Genomic DNA, 18,623 nt, shown 5'->3' with positions numbered 1-18,623 from the left:
ATACAGCCACTGCTGAGCAGGGCATGATTACAGACAGGAAAGGTTCACATTTTGTGTTTTTGGAGTTGCTTACACAAGAAGCCCATTGGCTCATCCAAGTCTGCATTAAAAATTTCCTCCCCTATATTCATTGACTCCCTTTATGAAATATAGGGTATTTGTAGTATAAATCCCCGAATATGCTGAAGGAATTTTATCCATTTTACATTGTGTTTGTTGACAATTAAAAATTAGATATAAAAATTGGAGGTGATCATTTTTTTTTCAATGAAAGCACTATGGACTTGGTTCCTTTTTCCTGTCCAGTTCGTGTCCCTCCTCTAAGAGATGTTCTACATTGCTGTTCCTTCTTCTTCTTCCAAATATACGGAAAAAATGGATGCTGAGGCAAGAGTCAGTTTCCTTCTCTTCTTCTACTGTTTCATTTGCCATGTCTAGGGCCGCAGCGTCCTAAATTACAAGCCAAAACAAGAAATAAAACGAACATTGTTATTTACATCAAATAGTAGTAACTTAAATTGACCTATAGCCCACTCCTCCTCCTTAAAGACACACATGTTCTCTTGAACAACAAAATAAATAAAGACTAATGTGAACAATATTTAAGCAACTTGATACAATATTCCTTCTGAATGTAACTCACCAGTTCCTTTGTTAGACCACATTTTCTAAAAGACTGTGCAATCCTCTTCTAACTCTATCATGCATTTGGTCACTGAATCCACAGAAATTCTGTTCAAAAACTGAAATGTCAATGTCTAATCTAGCACAACCTGAGGTGTTATAAAATTGATATGTAAGATGTGTTGAACTGCCATTGTTGAACCCTTGCACAATTACGTTTTTGCTTTGGGCCTGATCTGAGAGATGTCACAAAGATAACCCCCATCATGTGATCATATCTCTGCAGAAATATGTAGTTTTAAAGGAAAATATTATTCTGTCTTCCTTAAGTGTCTCAAAAAGAGCACTGCCGCTTTAAGAGCTTTGGGACACCTTCCTCAAGCCTCCTTCCACATGCATAAGCTCCATAAATGCATCATCCACTGCTTCACCTAATTCCTTTTATTTATGCCAAATAGGCGGGATTGAGGGATTAGCTACTCCCTTCTTCCCTATTCTGGAAATGGCTGGTCTTCTCCCCCCACTGCATCCCCTTACTAGAAGGGGCGCATTACGCTACTTTTTTGGGGGCTTATTTGGATATTGAAGAAATTGATTCCCAATGCCACTCTCTCTGTTTACAGCATGCTTCAGGCGGTTGCATGGCATGCAACAAACAGTTCTCAGCAGCTGACCTTTACAAGACCAAAGTCTTGTGACGGGCAAACCTTAATCTTGTGAGCTGTCTTTTTTTCTGAATTAAATGTATCCAGGTGAAAGCATTTATTCTTGATGACACTGAAGAGCTGAGTATCAAAGGTGATCATGGGCTCTTAAAGTGGATGGAAAATGTCACACTTATTTAATTAAACGGTATTTGGGCCTAGGGATTGTATCAGAATTGGCAGTACTTATCGTTACCAGTAATAGGTTAACTACCTCTGTTCCAGATGCTTCTGCCACCCACTCAGGAGGGAAAAGCTCCTGGTACCCTCATTCCTGAGTATATGTGGGAACCATGCTGCAAAGTGTTGGTACTTGAGGCACTGAATGACCTGTTCATTCCTGAATAGATTTGTACTCCATCACATAAGGATGCTCCTGCTGTGGAACCCCAAGGAGCATGTGCCTGCTGAACAGACTACTAGAGGAAAATCCCCAAGAAGATAAATAGAGCTTTAGTTAAGTCCCTCTCTTTGGAGACTGAGCCCGTCTCCCTTTCCCAGCTCCCAGGTTATCAGTACTAGGGAACCTGGACACAGGGCCTGGTACCAAAGATCCTGAAAGCCCCCCATACTACCCTTCAGCTGTTAAAACACACTCCATAAATGGGTAGAAGGGAAGGTCTTGAGATTAATTTTGACACCTCCTTTGTTTCTAGAGCAAAGGTACTCATAGTACGGCCCGCAGGCCGCCAGCGGCCCAGGAAGCCTTCCTTGGCAGCCTGCGGACTTTGCAGACATTGTACCTGTGTTTTTAAAGATTTTTTTTGGAAGAGTGCTAGCAAACACCGCCTCAGCAGTGTGGACTCTGAGACACTCTGCTTTATGGGGGCCGGGCAATTCACAACAAAGCCTCATTAACAAGCAAATGGTCTTTTAAAGACATGTGAAGTACTCGGTGCGGCTGTGTGTGTGCTCATTCCTGGCAACCTGAGGTATTCTCTGGCAACATGCAGGCAATGGCACAGTGGTGGTGATGCCTGGTAAAATGCATGCCCTGACACAATGGTGGTTACACATGGCATCATGCTGGGCCATCATACTGGCAATCAATGCCATTTTATGGGCAGCCAAGGCAGAAATAGGATAATTTAGAATACATTAGCATCAGGCAGGCTTAGAGAAGAGAAGAACGAGTACAAGGGATCATAAGTTAAGAAGTATATTAGTTTACATACTTAACTAACATCTCCAAAATCCAAGACAAATGGCTTTGCCTGGGTTTTGAGGAGAGAGTTGTAGAAGGCGAAACCTAGTGCATTCATAAATACTAGTTTCGACATTGACATCTCATGCCTCTGCAGAGCATGGAGACTTCTGTGTTGTCCAGGTCAAATTATGACACCTCATCTTCAAAATCCTTGGATGCAAAGTCCAGAACAACAAAAGTAAAAAAAGAACTCACGGGTAAGCAGTGCGCTCTACAAATAAACTGATTGATTGATTGATTGAAGCACCTTTCTGGCACCAAGGAACTGAGAGGCCTCCCAACTGGACTTCTGCTGGTGGGTTTGCATTGGCACCAGCTGGACCCTCTGGTTGCGTTCTGGCTCCATAGATGACAGCCAACCTATAGGATTGTCTGATGCTGAGCCAGTGCCACGCTGACCTCAACTAAAGCTGCCCGCTGCTTTAACTGAGTCAGAGCCATTCAGCCAGCCTCTTGACTCTGACACTGTGCCTTTGCCCTACAGAAGGCTTCATTTAATCAATTAATTATTTGACACAGATTGATTCCTACAGTGGTGGCTATGATACTGGGGATGAATTTGGCCAAGAACACGAAAAGGGACCTCTGGGATCAGCATTGCTGAATGTAAGTAACTTGCTCTTCTTAAGCTTGCATTTATCTTGAAACCCTACTGGAGCCAAACTACAAGTGAAAAGATTAGCAGATATCTACATAGAAGATGAAAAAAGTTTTGGTATCGGTGGGGCCCGCTGGTTTCCTTTCTCTCGAGTGGCCTCCCATCAGCGGTATGCCCACCTTCGATAATAGCACTTCACCTTTTCCAGCTTTAGGATGGTTTCTCACCCTTGCCCAAACACTTTCAGATATACATCTAATCCCTTGTGGCCCTTCAAGACTAACTTGGGGCATGAACCTCGGTTCTGATGCAAGACCGACTACTTATTGCCACTCACAAAGATTATTCACCACCACCAGGGAAGGAGGGGTGGGGGTAGTGGGAGGGGTTTAAAACAACGTTGGGCTGGTTTTCTTCTTTTTGTTTAGGGTTGCTTTGGTAAAAGGGTCATGATTCGAAGACAGAGAGGGAGATGGAAGGGCATCACATAGAGAGAACATGAACACTGGTTAGATGTATTTGAATGAACAATGTCCTCTATTTGTTTCATGCTCTCATCACAATGTAATTTGTTGCTTTCAAGTCATGATGAATAAATAAAGCTTTGACAAAAAAATGTTCTTTTGTACGTTTGCTCCACCCTTACCTTGATGTGTTTAGAAAACAGGCCGCTGGGAGAGGAAGATCGTGTATCCACATCGCCCGATTGTTTCTTGTCTTTAGAGGAATCTCTGCTACTGCTCCCTTCCTTCAAGGTGTCACTCTGGCTCTCTTGTTGTTTGAGTGGCTGTTTGAGTGGCTACAGAATGGATAGAAGTGAGACAGTGATGTTTGGGTTGGTATCATTTAAAAACCCATTTGTTTAAACAGTCGATCTAGCTCTTGCTGCCTCCTACGTAACTGTCCCCCTCCGCGCTAGGACACTCTTGAGTAGCAATGCGCGATACAAATCCCTTTATAACATAACATATAACATAAGTGCTGGATAGTTGGCACTGCTTTCATCGGACTATGGCGCCTCATATTAAAAGTATTCAACCTTTGCAGGTTATGGTGTCAACATGTGGTTTGCCAAATATTTAACCCCTTCCACGCTGATGACGAGCTGGGCTCGTCATGGCGTAGCCTCCTCGCACGCTGATGACAAGCCCAGCTCGTCACGTAACATGCGCTTTTAAAAATCTCAGCGTACGAGCGGAATTCCGCTAGCGCGCATGAAGTTAAATGTGTCATTGAGCCAACAAACATCTCCCAAAGGGTCTGATTTAGAGGATAGTGGATGTCTGTCTGCTTCCCTCATCTTTCTGCCGCTCTGCTTAGGTAGGGGCTGAAGGCAGCGCTCCCAATGCTGAACTGCCACCAGCCTTACCAGTGAGAACAGCAATGTAGTAACCCCAAACCACTGAACATAATGGTAGACTGCCACCCAGTTAAGGGTGGTAGATGCACTGTTTCTTTCTTGAGTGCCTCTTGTGTGAACCATAGCAGACTCAGAGAGAAACCACCACAAAATGTGCATGTAGAGCCTCTGAACTCATTATGAATATTTTAAATGAAGGTACTTGAAATGCAACCCCTCTTTGGCCCTCATTAAAAGTGCCCTGCGAAGCGGGTTTGTATTTAGCCCTCAGGATAGCAAGGCAGAGCAGTCCAAGGCTTACTCAGGGAGGTGGTGGGGAAGAACATCATGATCAGACAATCAGTGTTGTGCACTGCACAATAAATTGTCTTTAATGGATGTACAATGTATGCACTCTTCTGGATTGTAACGAAGATGCCTCTGTATCTGGTTCTGGCTACAGTACTGGATTCAGTGTCACACTTTACCTTTAAGAAGTTAATTGTGGGTTCAGTTCTGGCAGCAAGAGGCTGGTGCTGACTGGCCCTTGCTGCTGTGCACCTGCACAAGGGTCATGCTGAAATTGACCAGGCCCAGCTGACTCCACCTGTCTCTCCATTCCCCACTGATGTGCCTAGGCACTAGCCTTTAAGTCAGTAGAGGAGGTGTTGAGAGTGCACAGGTAGGCAGAGGCCGCATTCACTTGCACCAGGGGGATGGAGAATCCATCTTGGTGAAAGGGCCCAAAAGCTCAATCCACCACTCAAAAATATGACAGTTTGTAAGGCCATTGCTATGCAACAACCTCCTATCTATTAGAGGTGTATATCTCTAGAAGGTAAAGAACTTCTATGACTCTCAGTGGTAAACATAGTTTACAACGCAGTGTTTACACCGCAGTGCCTTTACAACGTCGTTACTACGACTTGCGCTGGATGGCGCTGTTGGACAAGGAATGTTGTAATTTTATATTCCAACACCTTCCCTACTGTTACATGGACTGGTGTTGGAATATAAAATTATAATATTCCAAAATCCGCGCCCTCCAACGCAAGTCGTTGTAACAACTTGCGTTGTAATGCCCGCGTTGTCAAGTACCGCGATCTAACAGATCGCGTTGTACTGCCATAAATTCCTCTCAGCTCTCCAGTTCATATCCTGTGCTTTTCAAAATATAGCACCCAATCCCAATCTTTTCTGGAGGTACCAAGACCTTTTGGAACTCTCCTTCTAAATTTCGAATATACCCTGAATAGCTTTGCCTTCGAAATGCAGTAGTTAAATGCTGATGGGACTGTCTGTATTTATGATGAACTCTACCTTCACGTGGGTCAGGCTGGTAGAATCTGCTTCCTTCCAGTTGTCCTTTTTAGAGTATTTTTTGGTGAGGAAAGATCGGAATCGCTTCCATATGGATCCATGCCAGCTGCTCTTTGCACCTGAAGCACATGCACTGTCTTCTTCCTTATTCAATGACTGCAGAATAAAAGCAAGTAAAAACACTTATTTGCAAGACTGTTCTTTTTTAACAGACATGATTAATGGCCTCAATTTGGCAATAAACTGCTAAGCATATAAATATCTTTCGTGTCGCTAAATTACCGGTTGGAAACAGCTACATTACAGCACAGGATTAACAGAGTAGGAAAGCTAAATCGATCATTTAATTATTTTAATTAGTATGGTAAAGCTATCATAGCTTTAACGTCTAATTTAATGTTTGGTTTTATGCATGAATTTAATATTAGTGCTTGTGTGTTTTGAGTGCCTTAAGCAAGCATGCTAACACACCGCTAAAGTTGTTCAATGTTATAATGCATGTCTATTCTGCTCTGTGTGTTCTTTTATCTAGAAGGGTTTGGGTGTAGTATGAGGTCACTGAAGCTGAGAGGCTGGCACTCAAGTCAATGTTTGGGTTTTCAGAATCCATGTGCGAGAGAAGTTCACAAGATTTGGATGTGTTCCAATTGATTGCGTCGTTCAGGTGCAAAGGAGTAATTGCCATATTGTCTACCAGAACAGGCAAGATATCCAAAGTTTAAGGATCATGACGTGATCTATGACATATTGATGACAATACTGCTACATCAGAAATGACATAATTGATTACAAGACTGTGCATGGTGGGGCCTACTTTACACCTTTCTTGAGATTGTGATACAAATGTAGAAACTTTGATGAGCGGTATTCAGGTTTTAAGACTTAAATGGACTCAACAGAACTGTGATACTATGTATCACTGTTTGTTCAACAATTGACTAGGTGCATTCTCTGGAACCAGTCTACATGCAGTGCAAGGGAGAGGATGTGGCCTAACAGCTAGATGGGTCGAACTCGAAGCTGGGGAACCGGGTTCGAGTTTCGGTAGGGACGATTAACTTCCTGTGATTCTGGGCAAATCGCTTAATCTCCCCGTGACTAACAATCTTCTCACATCATGGCGTTAGTGATGACAGCTACATTCATAAAGGTGGTTCTAGGCCATTAACAGTTCAGAAGAAACAAGGCATAATAGAGGGCATCAGGTGTTGGGTATAGGGCTCATGGACCCAACATAGAGCTTGCTGCCCCAAGCAGTCATTTCAGCAGTCCTCAGCAACATACATTAAATGGATGCCATAAGGCTTTGGCAACACCGGGAGGGGCAATAGACCACAGGCTGTATACACATCACATAAGAATCTGTACCAGTGACTTCTTGACTCTCTCTCTGTCTCGCGGCAGTGTTTGGGCTAGGCAACAGTCTTGGCAGCCCTTTGTCAAAGAAAACATCTACAAGGCAGCACATGGAACAACTGAAACTGGGACTCTGAGCTGAATCAAGTCAGGTTATCTACAAGCGAGGCAGCTGATGCCATTTCTGCTCTTGAACGCAGCAGTAGTAAGTTGTTGCCTCAACCTGAAGTATGTTCCTCGCTGGAGGCGGAAACACACTGCACAGTTGTACAGAGCTTCAGGTGAAAGGGTGAATGCTGGACCATCTTATATCCAGAAACAATGGCAGTTCAAAGTTGTGCCCAACATTTTGGTGGGAGGCAATCATTACAAAGTGCATCTTTGTTGTAGACAACTCTATTACAACACTTTTGGCCATTGTTTTTTCTTGCCTAGACAAGCAGAACATATAGTTGTGGAAAATGTTAAACTTGCATTATATGTTTGCAAACAAACATCATGATGAATTAAAATTGTGGCCTCTTCACATTCAGTAAATGGCCTCAAAACAGATAAGCTCTGAAACTCTCAGGGATGAGAATATAATAAAGACAGTATTGTTTGACTTCTGTGGGACACTGAGACTAAGGGGCCGATTAGGGTGGCGGAATGACCACCACTGCAGTGCTGGCAGTGGTAGTCCTTGTGCCATCTGACAGCAGTTTTCCCCCGCCATATTATGATGCCATGAGGAAACCTCAGGGCAGTATGGGGTTCTGCAAGGTGGTCCATTTCCACCCGCCTTGCAGAACCAAAAGATAGGGCAGCATTGCAGCGGTGCCTTGCAGGCACCGCCGTAGGGGTTACAATATCCCTTTCCGCCTGTCTTTTTGCGGTGGACATCGCACAGCGAAAAGACAGGTGGAAAGGGATTTGGGGGCCCATAGAGGGCCCCCTTTGTTGTGGGAGGCGGTGTTGCTGCACTGGGGGGTACCCATGGTACCCCCCTGCATTGCGGGCAGGCACCGCATGGTGCCTGCCACGTAGTGCAGGGAAATGCAGTGCATGCCATTTTAACATTGCGCACGGTGCTGCAGCCAGCAGCACTGTCTGCAATGTTAAAGGCCCTGAATGCGCCTGCCAATGTGGCGGGTGCATCCTAATTGCAGTGGTGGGACTGCTGCATGTCTGGCGGTTGGTCCCACACACCGCAATGATGGCGGGCTGACTCAGGTCTGCCCGCCATCGTAATGAGCCCCTTACTGTATGGACTTCATTGACTTCCTATGGACCTGATAATGCATTGGTTTAGGGGTGCTAAAGGCTTTGGATACAATTTTTCCAGTTTGAGGCCAGCTCAAGATACTCCGTTAAATCAGGCAGTATTGGACTAGCAGATCACCTTCACCTAAATGAAGCAATTAGAGTAGAAATGTAAAGGTTGGAATTGAAGGTATACTGTGGTGATTAGTGTTGGAAAAGGGACACTAGTGCAGAGGTTAGGAGGGAGATGTTGAAGCCAACATTGGGAAAAAATACATTAGGTCGGGATATTATTTGGAACCCTGAGGCCAAAACAGGGATTTGGGACCTGAGCCACACATTTGTAATAAACCACAGAGGCACGAACTGGAAGTACTATGGCCAAGATTAAGAATGAAAGGCTAAAACCTGGCTAGAGAGGTGGGCTCTTTAACTCTTTAACCCCAACTTTGTACTCAAGGCTCAAGGTCAGGTTCGGGAATAGAGGTTCCTTTGGACTGGTGGTGTGACATGACACAAATCAAGGAAGCAGATTTAGTGCAGCATAATTTCCTTTTGGACTTTCAGTATATGCTGCTGTCTGGTTGCCCATACAGAGTGAGGCATCGACTGGGGGTGAGATTTAGTTGAATAAGTGAAGATTGAGATCTAAGTGTACCCTGCAACTGTTCTTAAGCGATTCAACTTCCATTACTGGGGCCCCATGAGAGGCCAGCGGACTCCCTAATAAGGCCAGGCAGTTTGTGGCTAAGAGAACCATTAAGGGATCTACAAGAATGCTAAACGCTGACACAGCTCTACTGGGACAAGATCCAAAGGTACTCATAGTAGCAGATTAAACAGCCTCTCAAAGACTGTCCTCTTTATCTATTTCACTTGCCCACTGAAACATTAATGAATGCCATGCATAAAGGTCTCCCACTTCTCACTCAGCATCTTCTCTGTACTTGTTTTTGGTGTCTGGAGCTGCGGTATGCCCTAGATCTTTCACTGATGGGATCCTTCATACATTCACCCTTCTTTTTGTCACTATCATCAGTTACATAACCGCACAGTAAAGTAGTCACTTCCTCATCCTCTAGTCATATCCTGCAATCACACTAGTCGCTACAGCATAGTTGGGAACATATGGCCAGATTCATGAAAGGAAATTGCGCTCACAAAGGGCCAGATTCTCAGAATCTGGCCCTTTGCGAGCGCAATGTTTGCATTTGGGATTCATCATCCCAAATGCAAAAATCGGTAATTGCGAAATCGCATATTTGCGAGGAATTGCATTTAAGGAATCTCTATTTGAGATTCCTTAAATGCAATTCATCAACCATTTTTAATTTGCGAATTCGCAATATTTGGCCGCTATTTACCGCGAGGTCAAACCTCGTGGTAAATAGCGAAAACATGGAAAAATGTATTTAAATGCATTTTTCTAAGTTGCATGTTACACACATACATGTCCTTTGGACATGTGTGTGCGCAACACCAATGTAAATTACATTTCAAGGGTGCTACAGGGTGTCCTTTGGACACCCCTAGCACCCTTGAAATCGCTATCTTATTTGCGATTAGCTAATTGCTAATCGCAAATAAGGAATACTCCCCATTCATTCCTATGGGCCTTTAAGGAATAACTCCCCATTCATTCCTATGGGCCAAAAGGCCCATAGGAATGAATGGGGAGTTATTCCTTATTTGCGATTAGCAATTTGCTAATCGCAAATAAGGAATGTGTAGGAATCACAATTTATTTTGCGATTCCTACATGAATCCCGTTTTGCGAGTCTGTAATAGCGATTCCTTATGAATCGCTATTAAAGACTCGCAAAACGGGTCTTTGATGAATCGGGCTGTTAATCCTTTGGGGTGTGATGGCTTAAGGAGTGCTATTCTGCTGTGCTCCTTACGGATGTACGCATCATATTAGCACAAATTGTTAGTCCAAGAACCTTTTGCTTCCTGGCTCTAGGAAGTTTGTTTTCAATGAATTCTGTCTTTCTCTTTCTGTTTAGTTTCTTGTTCCTTGACTTCGTGCTCATTTGCCTCTCCCTGTCCTATTGCCTGAGTTTCTTTCTTCCAAATTCTCTTGTCCCATTTATACCTCTCACATTATAAGCACTAGTGCAGTACTGTCTGAATGCATGGCTACCTACGGATTTAGAATGAGGCTTACATCGTCAGATAACACATAGGTACAACTATTTAATATCCTATCATTTGGATCACTTTTTTAATTGTATGATGGAAAAAATACTTCTTTTCCAGATTTCTTTTTAAATAATAATTCTGTAATAAAATGTTGGTGCAATAAATCATTGATATACTTTTACATTTCTTGCAATGCTTATTCAAGGACACATCTCTTAATATCAATGAAAGAACTGTACCATATTTTTGAGAATGGGGATGCCACCAAGAAGGTGTGGTGTTTGTACTTCACTGGAGGTGTGTCTGGCCTGTGGCCTTTCTCTAGTCTCAGTCGACTTCAATTTTCGGATCCGTTTTCTTACATCATGTAACGGCTACAGAATACAAACAAATATATAACTGTTGTTTGTTGTAATAATATTTCAATCATGCTAGAGCTTCTAAAGGTTTCCCATGGTGATGCAGCTTGATCAAAGTGCACACTGAAGCCTAGAAAATGCCTACCAATATATGTACCTTTTTCACACTTCCCTTTCTAATTGTAGCATTTGTTAATTAAGGAACATTAGGCCAATCTAAAACGGTCTCGGTTACTGAAGCTTAGGCCAACCTGAAACTGGGTTGGTTACTGCAGCTGGCATCCAAATGTTTTAGCCTGGCACTGGCGTGACTGGGGCACAGCTACCCGAAGAGCCTATGTTAAGGGAACTTGTTTCAACAAATTCTAGAAACCACAGTGAACCCTCTTGTTTTGTTTATGAACCCTCACTTTGAAAAATTTAAGCTTGGTGGAACACAGGTACTTAGCCCACCCATAAGATAAAGATAATAACAATTCCTTATTTACAAAATATCCCAAATGGGACTGCTTGAAAATGTAATTAAACCTATATATTTCATTTATTTATATGCACACAAATATGTTCTTCTTAATACTTTATTCAAATGTAAATATTTGATAAATTGACACATATTGAAAAATAGCAACTATTGTCTGACTACATTATTATCAAAAAAGGCAGAAATACTAAACAGCTATTCTCTAAGGACATTAACTAAAATGATAAATGCATAAAAAATTTGAAAGAAAATTGTGTTGTGTACTTGTGTTCCTTAGCCACTCCACAACAATATAATCCTTTAAAAATATTTTGCATGTACATCTGCCTACACACATATAATGCATGTACCTTGGCATAACGTAATTTGAATACAAACATAAAGGGAGTCCTAAAACTTAAAAACAAGATCAAATTGTTGTTTTTAAGTTTATATGATGTATCAGATGTATCAGCTATCCCACAAATCTTTGCAGACTTCTTCAGAACAATTCAAAATCAGTTAGTGGCTGAATTATTTCCACTTCATTGCAGCTTTTTCTTCAGTGTATTTATATACCAAAGTCAACTTAACTTGTTTAAAAAGAATATTTAGTTAATTCAATTCAGAAAGCTCTCTAGTTGTAAACAAAATCAGTTAGTCGACCCCACAATTGTCATCGTACAGTTCTATTTCTACAATTTTGGTCAGTACCACATTTCAAAAGTCATTCGCTTTGCACTGTCTACATTTTTCAGTATGCCCCCAGGTAAACATTTTCAGACCCACACCAACTAAAGTATTTCAAAGACGCTATCCCTTCCCTGGAAGTGCCTACCTTCAGAGGGGTAGGATGTGTAGAGAAGAAGTGTCTGGCCAGATCTAAGCTTGAATGCAAAATTACTGGGCCAGGCTCAGAAAAAAGCGGGCCATTAAATTCCCATCACTGTGTAAAGTCTCCAAATCTCTTCAATATTCACCTTGGTAACAGAAAAATCTGTAAACCCAGAAATATATGAAATTTGAAGTAGAAAGCACCAATTCCAAATGTATTTCCACATTTTCCAGAGGAAATCTGTGAATAAGTATGTACTGCATCAATTACATACAGCACACGAGAGGACGGATATTTTCTGGGTGCGGTAAATATCTCACCTTATTCTGGGCTACTAGTAATCAAGGTTTAGTAGCATAAGAAAGGTGTGTGTGAGAGGTAGTAGGTTGAGGTAAAAAAGAGGGAGTGTGACGGAGTAGAAAATGCATTGAACTGCGTCTGAGGAACAAAAGATTAAAGAAATATTTAGTAGGCCACGTTAAAGCAGTACAGGAAATAAGGGGAATATCCAGCCCAACCCCTGATCTGGCAGCTATTATTGATGCAGATCAGTATTCCGGGCTGGGCCCAGTGAAATATGCCGACTTCTTCCCGGTGCAACTTGCTGACACCCGAACCCATTCAGAAGTGCCTGCATGTTGTCTGGAGTAACATTCGCTAGGAGTGGAAGAGGCTTTCTTATTTTCACTTCCAGCTGGGCACAAATCAAAGGCCGTAAGCCATTCTTTCGTTCTAGTCATTTGGACTCTAACCAATGCCGATGCCAAAGCGTCCTCCTCAAAATGGATAATATTTCAGCGGTCCGCTACATCAATCACCTCGGCAGCACAAGGTCGAAGGCCCTCTCGGACCGAGCAGAAAATGTATGGCAGTATTGCCTAATCCACCAGATCTCTCTCGCACCGGAATACCTTCCCGGACAGGACAATCAGGTGGCAGATTTCCACTCACGCCATTTCCACAACGCGAGTCTCCGGAAGCTACACCCGTAAGTGTTCGCGGATCTCCAGTGAGTATGGGGTCCCTTTCCAGTGAACCTCTTCGCTGGGGCGATTGTGATGATAAAATCCCAATTTGGAGTTTGCAAGTTTGGTTTCCGGTTCTACTGGAACTTTCTTCGGATTCTCTGATTCCCTCTCCCCCGCTTTCGAGCACTTCTTCTCAACCCAGACAAGGATCCCCAACCGCTCATCATGAAAGGCTACCAAGCCCTGATGGTGTGGCGGATTACTGGGAAAGATGGGCGGTCCAGGCCTTTCGGGAGCAGCTGAGAAGTTAATTTCTAAGGCCTGGGCTGACAGTACCGTTAAACGTTACCGCTCTACCTGGAGAAGGTGGTGCAGTTGGTGTGTGCGATGGGGTATCAATCCTGTGTCAGCAGATGATACCTCTGTTCTGAATTTTTGGGCTAGCCAGGAGGAGGAAGACCTGGCTTACAGTACGATTAATACCTTCCGTTCTGCTATTTCAGCAAGTCACATCTTGGTGGATGGCTCCCCGGTGGGTGAACATCCTTTGGTCTGTCGCCTACTCCGAGGTATCCGCTTATCCTTACCTCCGGAGCCCAGATATTCCATCCTTTGGGACGTCAATTAGGTCCTGAACCTGTTCCTCTCCTGGCAACCAAATGCACAAGTTACTTACCTTCGGTAACCATATATCTGTAAGAACCAGTAGTTAGTATTAGATTCCTTACCTTAGAATAACCCCAGGCGTCAGACTGGATCCGGAAACTTTTGCTTAGCAGTACCCTTGCGCGTCGGTAGGCGTCGTCTGCGGCTCGGCGTCCGTCGCCGGCGTCGTGGGCGCTGGGATGACGTCACCGGAGTACTTAGACGCCGCCCTCGCACGCTGACGTGAGTTCTTATACACAGCTTTTTCCGCGCCAGAAACGCAGAGCCATGATAAAAAAACGACACTGGTGCCATGAAACTAGGGCCCTGAAAGGGGATGCCCTGAACCCTAGATATTGGTTTGCAGAACGGGGAGGATGGGTGGGGCAGTAAGGAATCTTATACTAACTACTGTTTCTTACAGATATATCGTTACCGAAGGTAAGTAACTTGTTCATCTGAAAGAAACAGGTTAGTATTAGATTCCTTACCTTAGATTAGATACCCCAGCAATACCAACCCCGGTGGTGGGTCTGCAAACCAATGATCACACCAGAAAGTCCCGGAGAACGGAACGGCCGAAAAAGCCATCTCTCCGGACTTGGCCGTCCAGGCAGTAGTGTCTTGCGAACGTGTGAAGGTAGGGAGAGGGATCTGCCGCTGACCCAATCACGGTCCAGGAGCCACCACTGCAACTGTCTTGCAGTGCCCTCCGAGATCAAGACATGGTCGGACAAGTTGTCCTGATGCTGGGCCCACTGAAACTTCAGGTCCCACTGCAGAGCCCGCATCCGCCAACTGGCGTGATGCACCAGAAGGATGCAGGAGGCCATCAGCCCCAGGAGCTGCAGCGTCAACCTGACCGAGACTCGGGATAACGGCTGAAAGATCTGAATCAGAGCCTGAATATCCCGAACCCGCTGTTCGGGAGGATAAACCCGAAACTGTGCAGAGTCTAGGAGCTTCTGAGAGGGACACAGGTGTGACTTTGACAAATTGATGGAGAACCCCAGCAGGTGCAGGAGGTCGGCCATAATCTGGAGGTGGCTGACGACTGTCTGGGGCGAGCCCCCTTCAACAACCAGTCCTCGAGGTAGGGGAAGACTCAAACCCCTAACCTGCGCAGATGAGCTGCAACCACATCCATCACTTTCGTGAACACCCGTAGGGCGCTGGTAAGGACGAAGGGGAGCACTGTAAACTGAAAGTGCTCGTGGCCTACCATGAATTGCAGGTAGCGCTGGTGGGCCGACAGGACTGGGATGTGGAAATAAGCATCCTGTAAGTCCAACGCTACCATCCAGTCTCCCGGGTCCAGGGCAGCTAAGACCTGAGCCACTGTCAGCATCTTGAACCTCTCCTTCCGGAGGAAGCTGTTGACGTTCTGCAGGTCCAAGATAGGTCGTAGGCCCCCTTTGCCCTTCTTGGGAACCAGAAAGTAGTGGGAGTAACAACCACACCCTACGTCTGGCCCAGGAACGCGCTCGATGACCCCCTTGGCCAAGAGGACCGTAACTTCCTCTTGCAGAAGATTCAAGTGATCCCCCGACACGCGGTGGTACTGAGGTGGCATGGCTAGAGGGGTCGCCTCGAAGGGGAGGGAGTAGCCCCTTCTGATGATTTGCAGCAGTCCGGACCTCCTCCTGACATTGTGGCAGCACGTCTGCGACCGTTTCCCACAGAGTGGATATAACGGCCCAAGAGGCACGTGGTGTTAACGGACGCAACCCCAGTGAGGAGAACATCTTTTTGCCATACTGTTTGTACCTCTTGGATTCTGGATCTGGGGAGCCGTCAGGAATGCGGTCTGGGAGTTGGAGGCCTGTATGACCAGGCTCTCGGGGCTGGGGTGGGTGGATAGGAAGCAAGGGTCGCCCGGAGCCGGGCGGTGGCGTCTGGCCACATTCCTATCTACAGGGGGACCTGTAGCGGGCCTGGACCAGGTGCCCAAAAGAACGTCAGATAAGGCCTCATTAAACGGCAACAGAGCCTCCGAAGACCTTGCTTGCGGTTTAAGGACCTCAGTGAGGAGGTTAGTCCTCACGGGCGCGACGGGGAGTTCAAGGGATAAGGCCTTGGCTGCCTGCATCAACACCACACTATAGGCTGCCCCTCCTCCGAAGTCACGGTAGGAGGGGAGACAAAACCAGTGTCTGGCGAAGTGTCCAGACCACTGGCATCCCCGAGCTCACCTGCCCAGTCCTGATAAGGCTGGCACTGACGTGCCAGAGTGTCCTCAGATCCCCTCCCAATCCGTCTCGCCACCCATCTCCTGGCACTCAGGGTCAAATGATGGGGCCGGGTCATAGAAGTAGAAATCCCCCATCGGCATTGAGCGGCGCTGCACCGGCGCCGGACCCAGATCTAGGGGAGGACCGGGGACGACGTCGTCATGGGACGGGGCCGGGGGAGACACCCTGGGGGCCGGGGCGGCTAGGTCGTAAGGTCGAACGGCGACGACCCTGAACCGGATCCGGCTGGGCCCTGCGGCATCAGGACTGAAGTCGCCGGCAGCGCCTGGCCCGAAACACCCGGCCCGCTTGGGCTTGGGCTCCCAGTCGGGCCACGGAACCCGATGGAGGAGTGAGCGGCCTCATGGCCGTGAGGAACGCCTCGATCTCCTCCGGCTTCGCGTGCTGCCCAGGGACCGGCGGGTATGGAGCAGACCGCGACGCCTGCAGCTCCGGCAGCGCAGCGTGGGCAGAGTCGCCCGAACCCCCGGCCGCGTTGCGCGAGAGTCGGGGGGAGTCGGAAGAGCGATGTCGCCTCTTTGACTCCTTACCTGAGGACTTGGAGCTCGAGGAGTGGTGTCGATCCTCTGAGCTGTGATGACTCCGGCCCCGGGACCGGTCCCTCGACCTCCTCCAAGACCGGGACCTCGAACGGCGCGGGCCGACTGCCAGAGCTCGAGGTGCTTGCGGGACCACTCCCGCCCAGCCTTCGACGTCAAGGCCCGGCAGTCGGGGCATTACTTGTCATCATGGTCGGGCCCCAGGCAATGAAGACACTGGTGATGCAGGTCGGTAACCGACATCAGCCGATTGCAGTCGACACAGGGTTTAAACCCGGGCATCCCTACCGGCACCGTCGGGGTCGTTCGACTTCGAATAATGATCAAAAATGATCCAAAAGATTTAGTCAAAAAGTGACTAAGGTACCACTGTTCCCGGATTGGCGCTTGCTGGTGCAGAAAAAATAGGAACTGACATCAGTGCGCGAGGGCGGCATCTAAGCACTCCGGCGACATCATCCCGGCGCCCACGACGCCGACGACAGACGCGGAGCCGCAGACGATGCCTACCGACGTGCAAGGGTATCGCTACGCAAAAGTTTCCGGATCCAGTCTGACGCCTGGGGGTAAGGAATCTAATACTAACATGTTTCTTTCAGATAGATTCCTTTCGCGGAAGGATCTTTCGGCAAAACTAGCCATGCTCCTTTACCTAGTCTCGTGTGGACGGGTTTCGGACGTCCAGGCTCTGGACGTGTCAGGTAGAATTTTCTCCCCTTTCAAGGTTTACGTTTACAATCCATAGGCGGACAAAGATGGTAACTAAGTCCATTTCCTATCCTGCCTTCCTGGACTCCCCGAAGCTGTGCGTTGTGTCCTGTCTCAGACTATATGAGGAGATGTTGGAGGACTTTCGTCCCCCCGGTGAGAGTCAACTGCTCATCGCCATTAAAAAGTTGTATAAAGCTTTCTCCTCCCCCTCTGTAGCCTGTGGGGGGTGTTGGGTGATGCAGGAAGCCGACATTGATCTCCGGGGGGCCTTCAGTGCCCGTTCCACCAGAGGGTTGATGGTCTCTAAAGCATTTACCCTCGGAGCTCGTCTGGAAGACATTCTGAACGCAGCAGATTGGTCTTCAGACTCTACCTTCAAGCGGTTTGACTTCAAATCGGTGATTGACATGGTTCACTTGGTGGTGAGCAAGCTTTAAAAGAGCATAATCCTCGCCTACGGTCCTGACACAGATTGAAACATTTCCTAGCTAGCCTAAGGGAAAGTTTCAATTCTATTAAGGACTCGGAGACAAGGATTATTCCACCCAGGGTACAACTTCTTGTAACTTAAATTATTTAGTTTAATCAGGCTTACCTTGACCGTTTATGCTCTCATTTGTAGTTTTCTGTGACTTTCCCCGACAGGGCTAATCCTTAGCCATGGCTGTTGTCTAATTGTGTTGTTTGCTTCGCGCAGGAGATTCCAACACACAGGAGTCGTGAAGCGTCCAAGCTGGCTGACCTTGAGTGACGAAAGAGTGGGAGTGGAGCCTAACAGAGGACTATGAAGTGTTGGGACACTCTGTGCATGGACACTCTATTGTTAAAACTTTGTGGTATTCCCTATGTTTCATGCAAATGGTAGTTTTTTTAATCATCACTTTGAATGGCTGCTATTTAATAAAGTGGAGAAAGAATAGCATAATCCTTTCCTCCGAGTCCTTGATAGCAGGGCTTGAAAAATCCCAAAAATGGTTCTAGTCCTGCAGGACTAGTACCTTAAAAAATGTCCTTGACCTAACTGCAACCTACTTGACCTCCGTCTCTTTAAGCGGAGCAATTGTGACAAGATAACAAGATTTAAAGGCATCTGTATTGCTCATTAACTTTGTGAGCAATAAAAATGCCTTTAAATCTTATCTTGTCGCATTTGCTCCGTTTTCACAGACAGAGGACAAAAGTTGGTATGTTTTCCTACTCGCTAGAAAGGGCGAGTAGGACCTAAAAACAGCTCAACCTTGTTAAATTTAGCTCGACTATGCGAGCGTCGAGTGGAATTTTCGAGCCCTGAATAGAATTGAAACGTTCTGTTACGCTAGCTA

The 18,623-nt window shown here is 46.0% G+C and overlaps 1 protein-coding gene across 1 annotated transcript in view; it reads right to left on the bottom strand.

The window, feature by feature from the left end:
- Nucleotides 1-276: 276 nt before the first annotated feature.
- The window catches only part of LOC147729116 (uncharacterized), a 112,485-nt gene continuing 94,138 nt past the window's right edge, over nt 277-18,623 (bottom strand). Inside the window, exons 7-9 of the mRNA XM_086959796.1 lie at nt 5,793-5,948; nt 3,780-3,920; nt 277-450 (exon numbers count right to left, since the gene is read on the bottom strand). Of these exons, the coding sequence (XP_086815922.1) occupies nt 277-450; nt 3,780-3,920; nt 5,793-5,948 (471 nt within the window). The remainder of the gene's footprint in view (nt 451-3,779; nt 3,921-5,792; nt 5,949-18,623) is intronic.

This window comes from Lissotriton vulgaris, chromosome 2_2 (assembly GCF_964263255.1).
Source record: "Lissotriton vulgaris chromosome 2_2, aLisVul1.2, whole genome shotgun sequence".
NCBI lineage: Eukaryota > Metazoa > Chordata > Amphibia > Caudata > Salamandridae > Lissotriton > Lissotriton vulgaris.
This window is presented reverse-complemented; position numbering and strand designations above follow the sequence as displayed.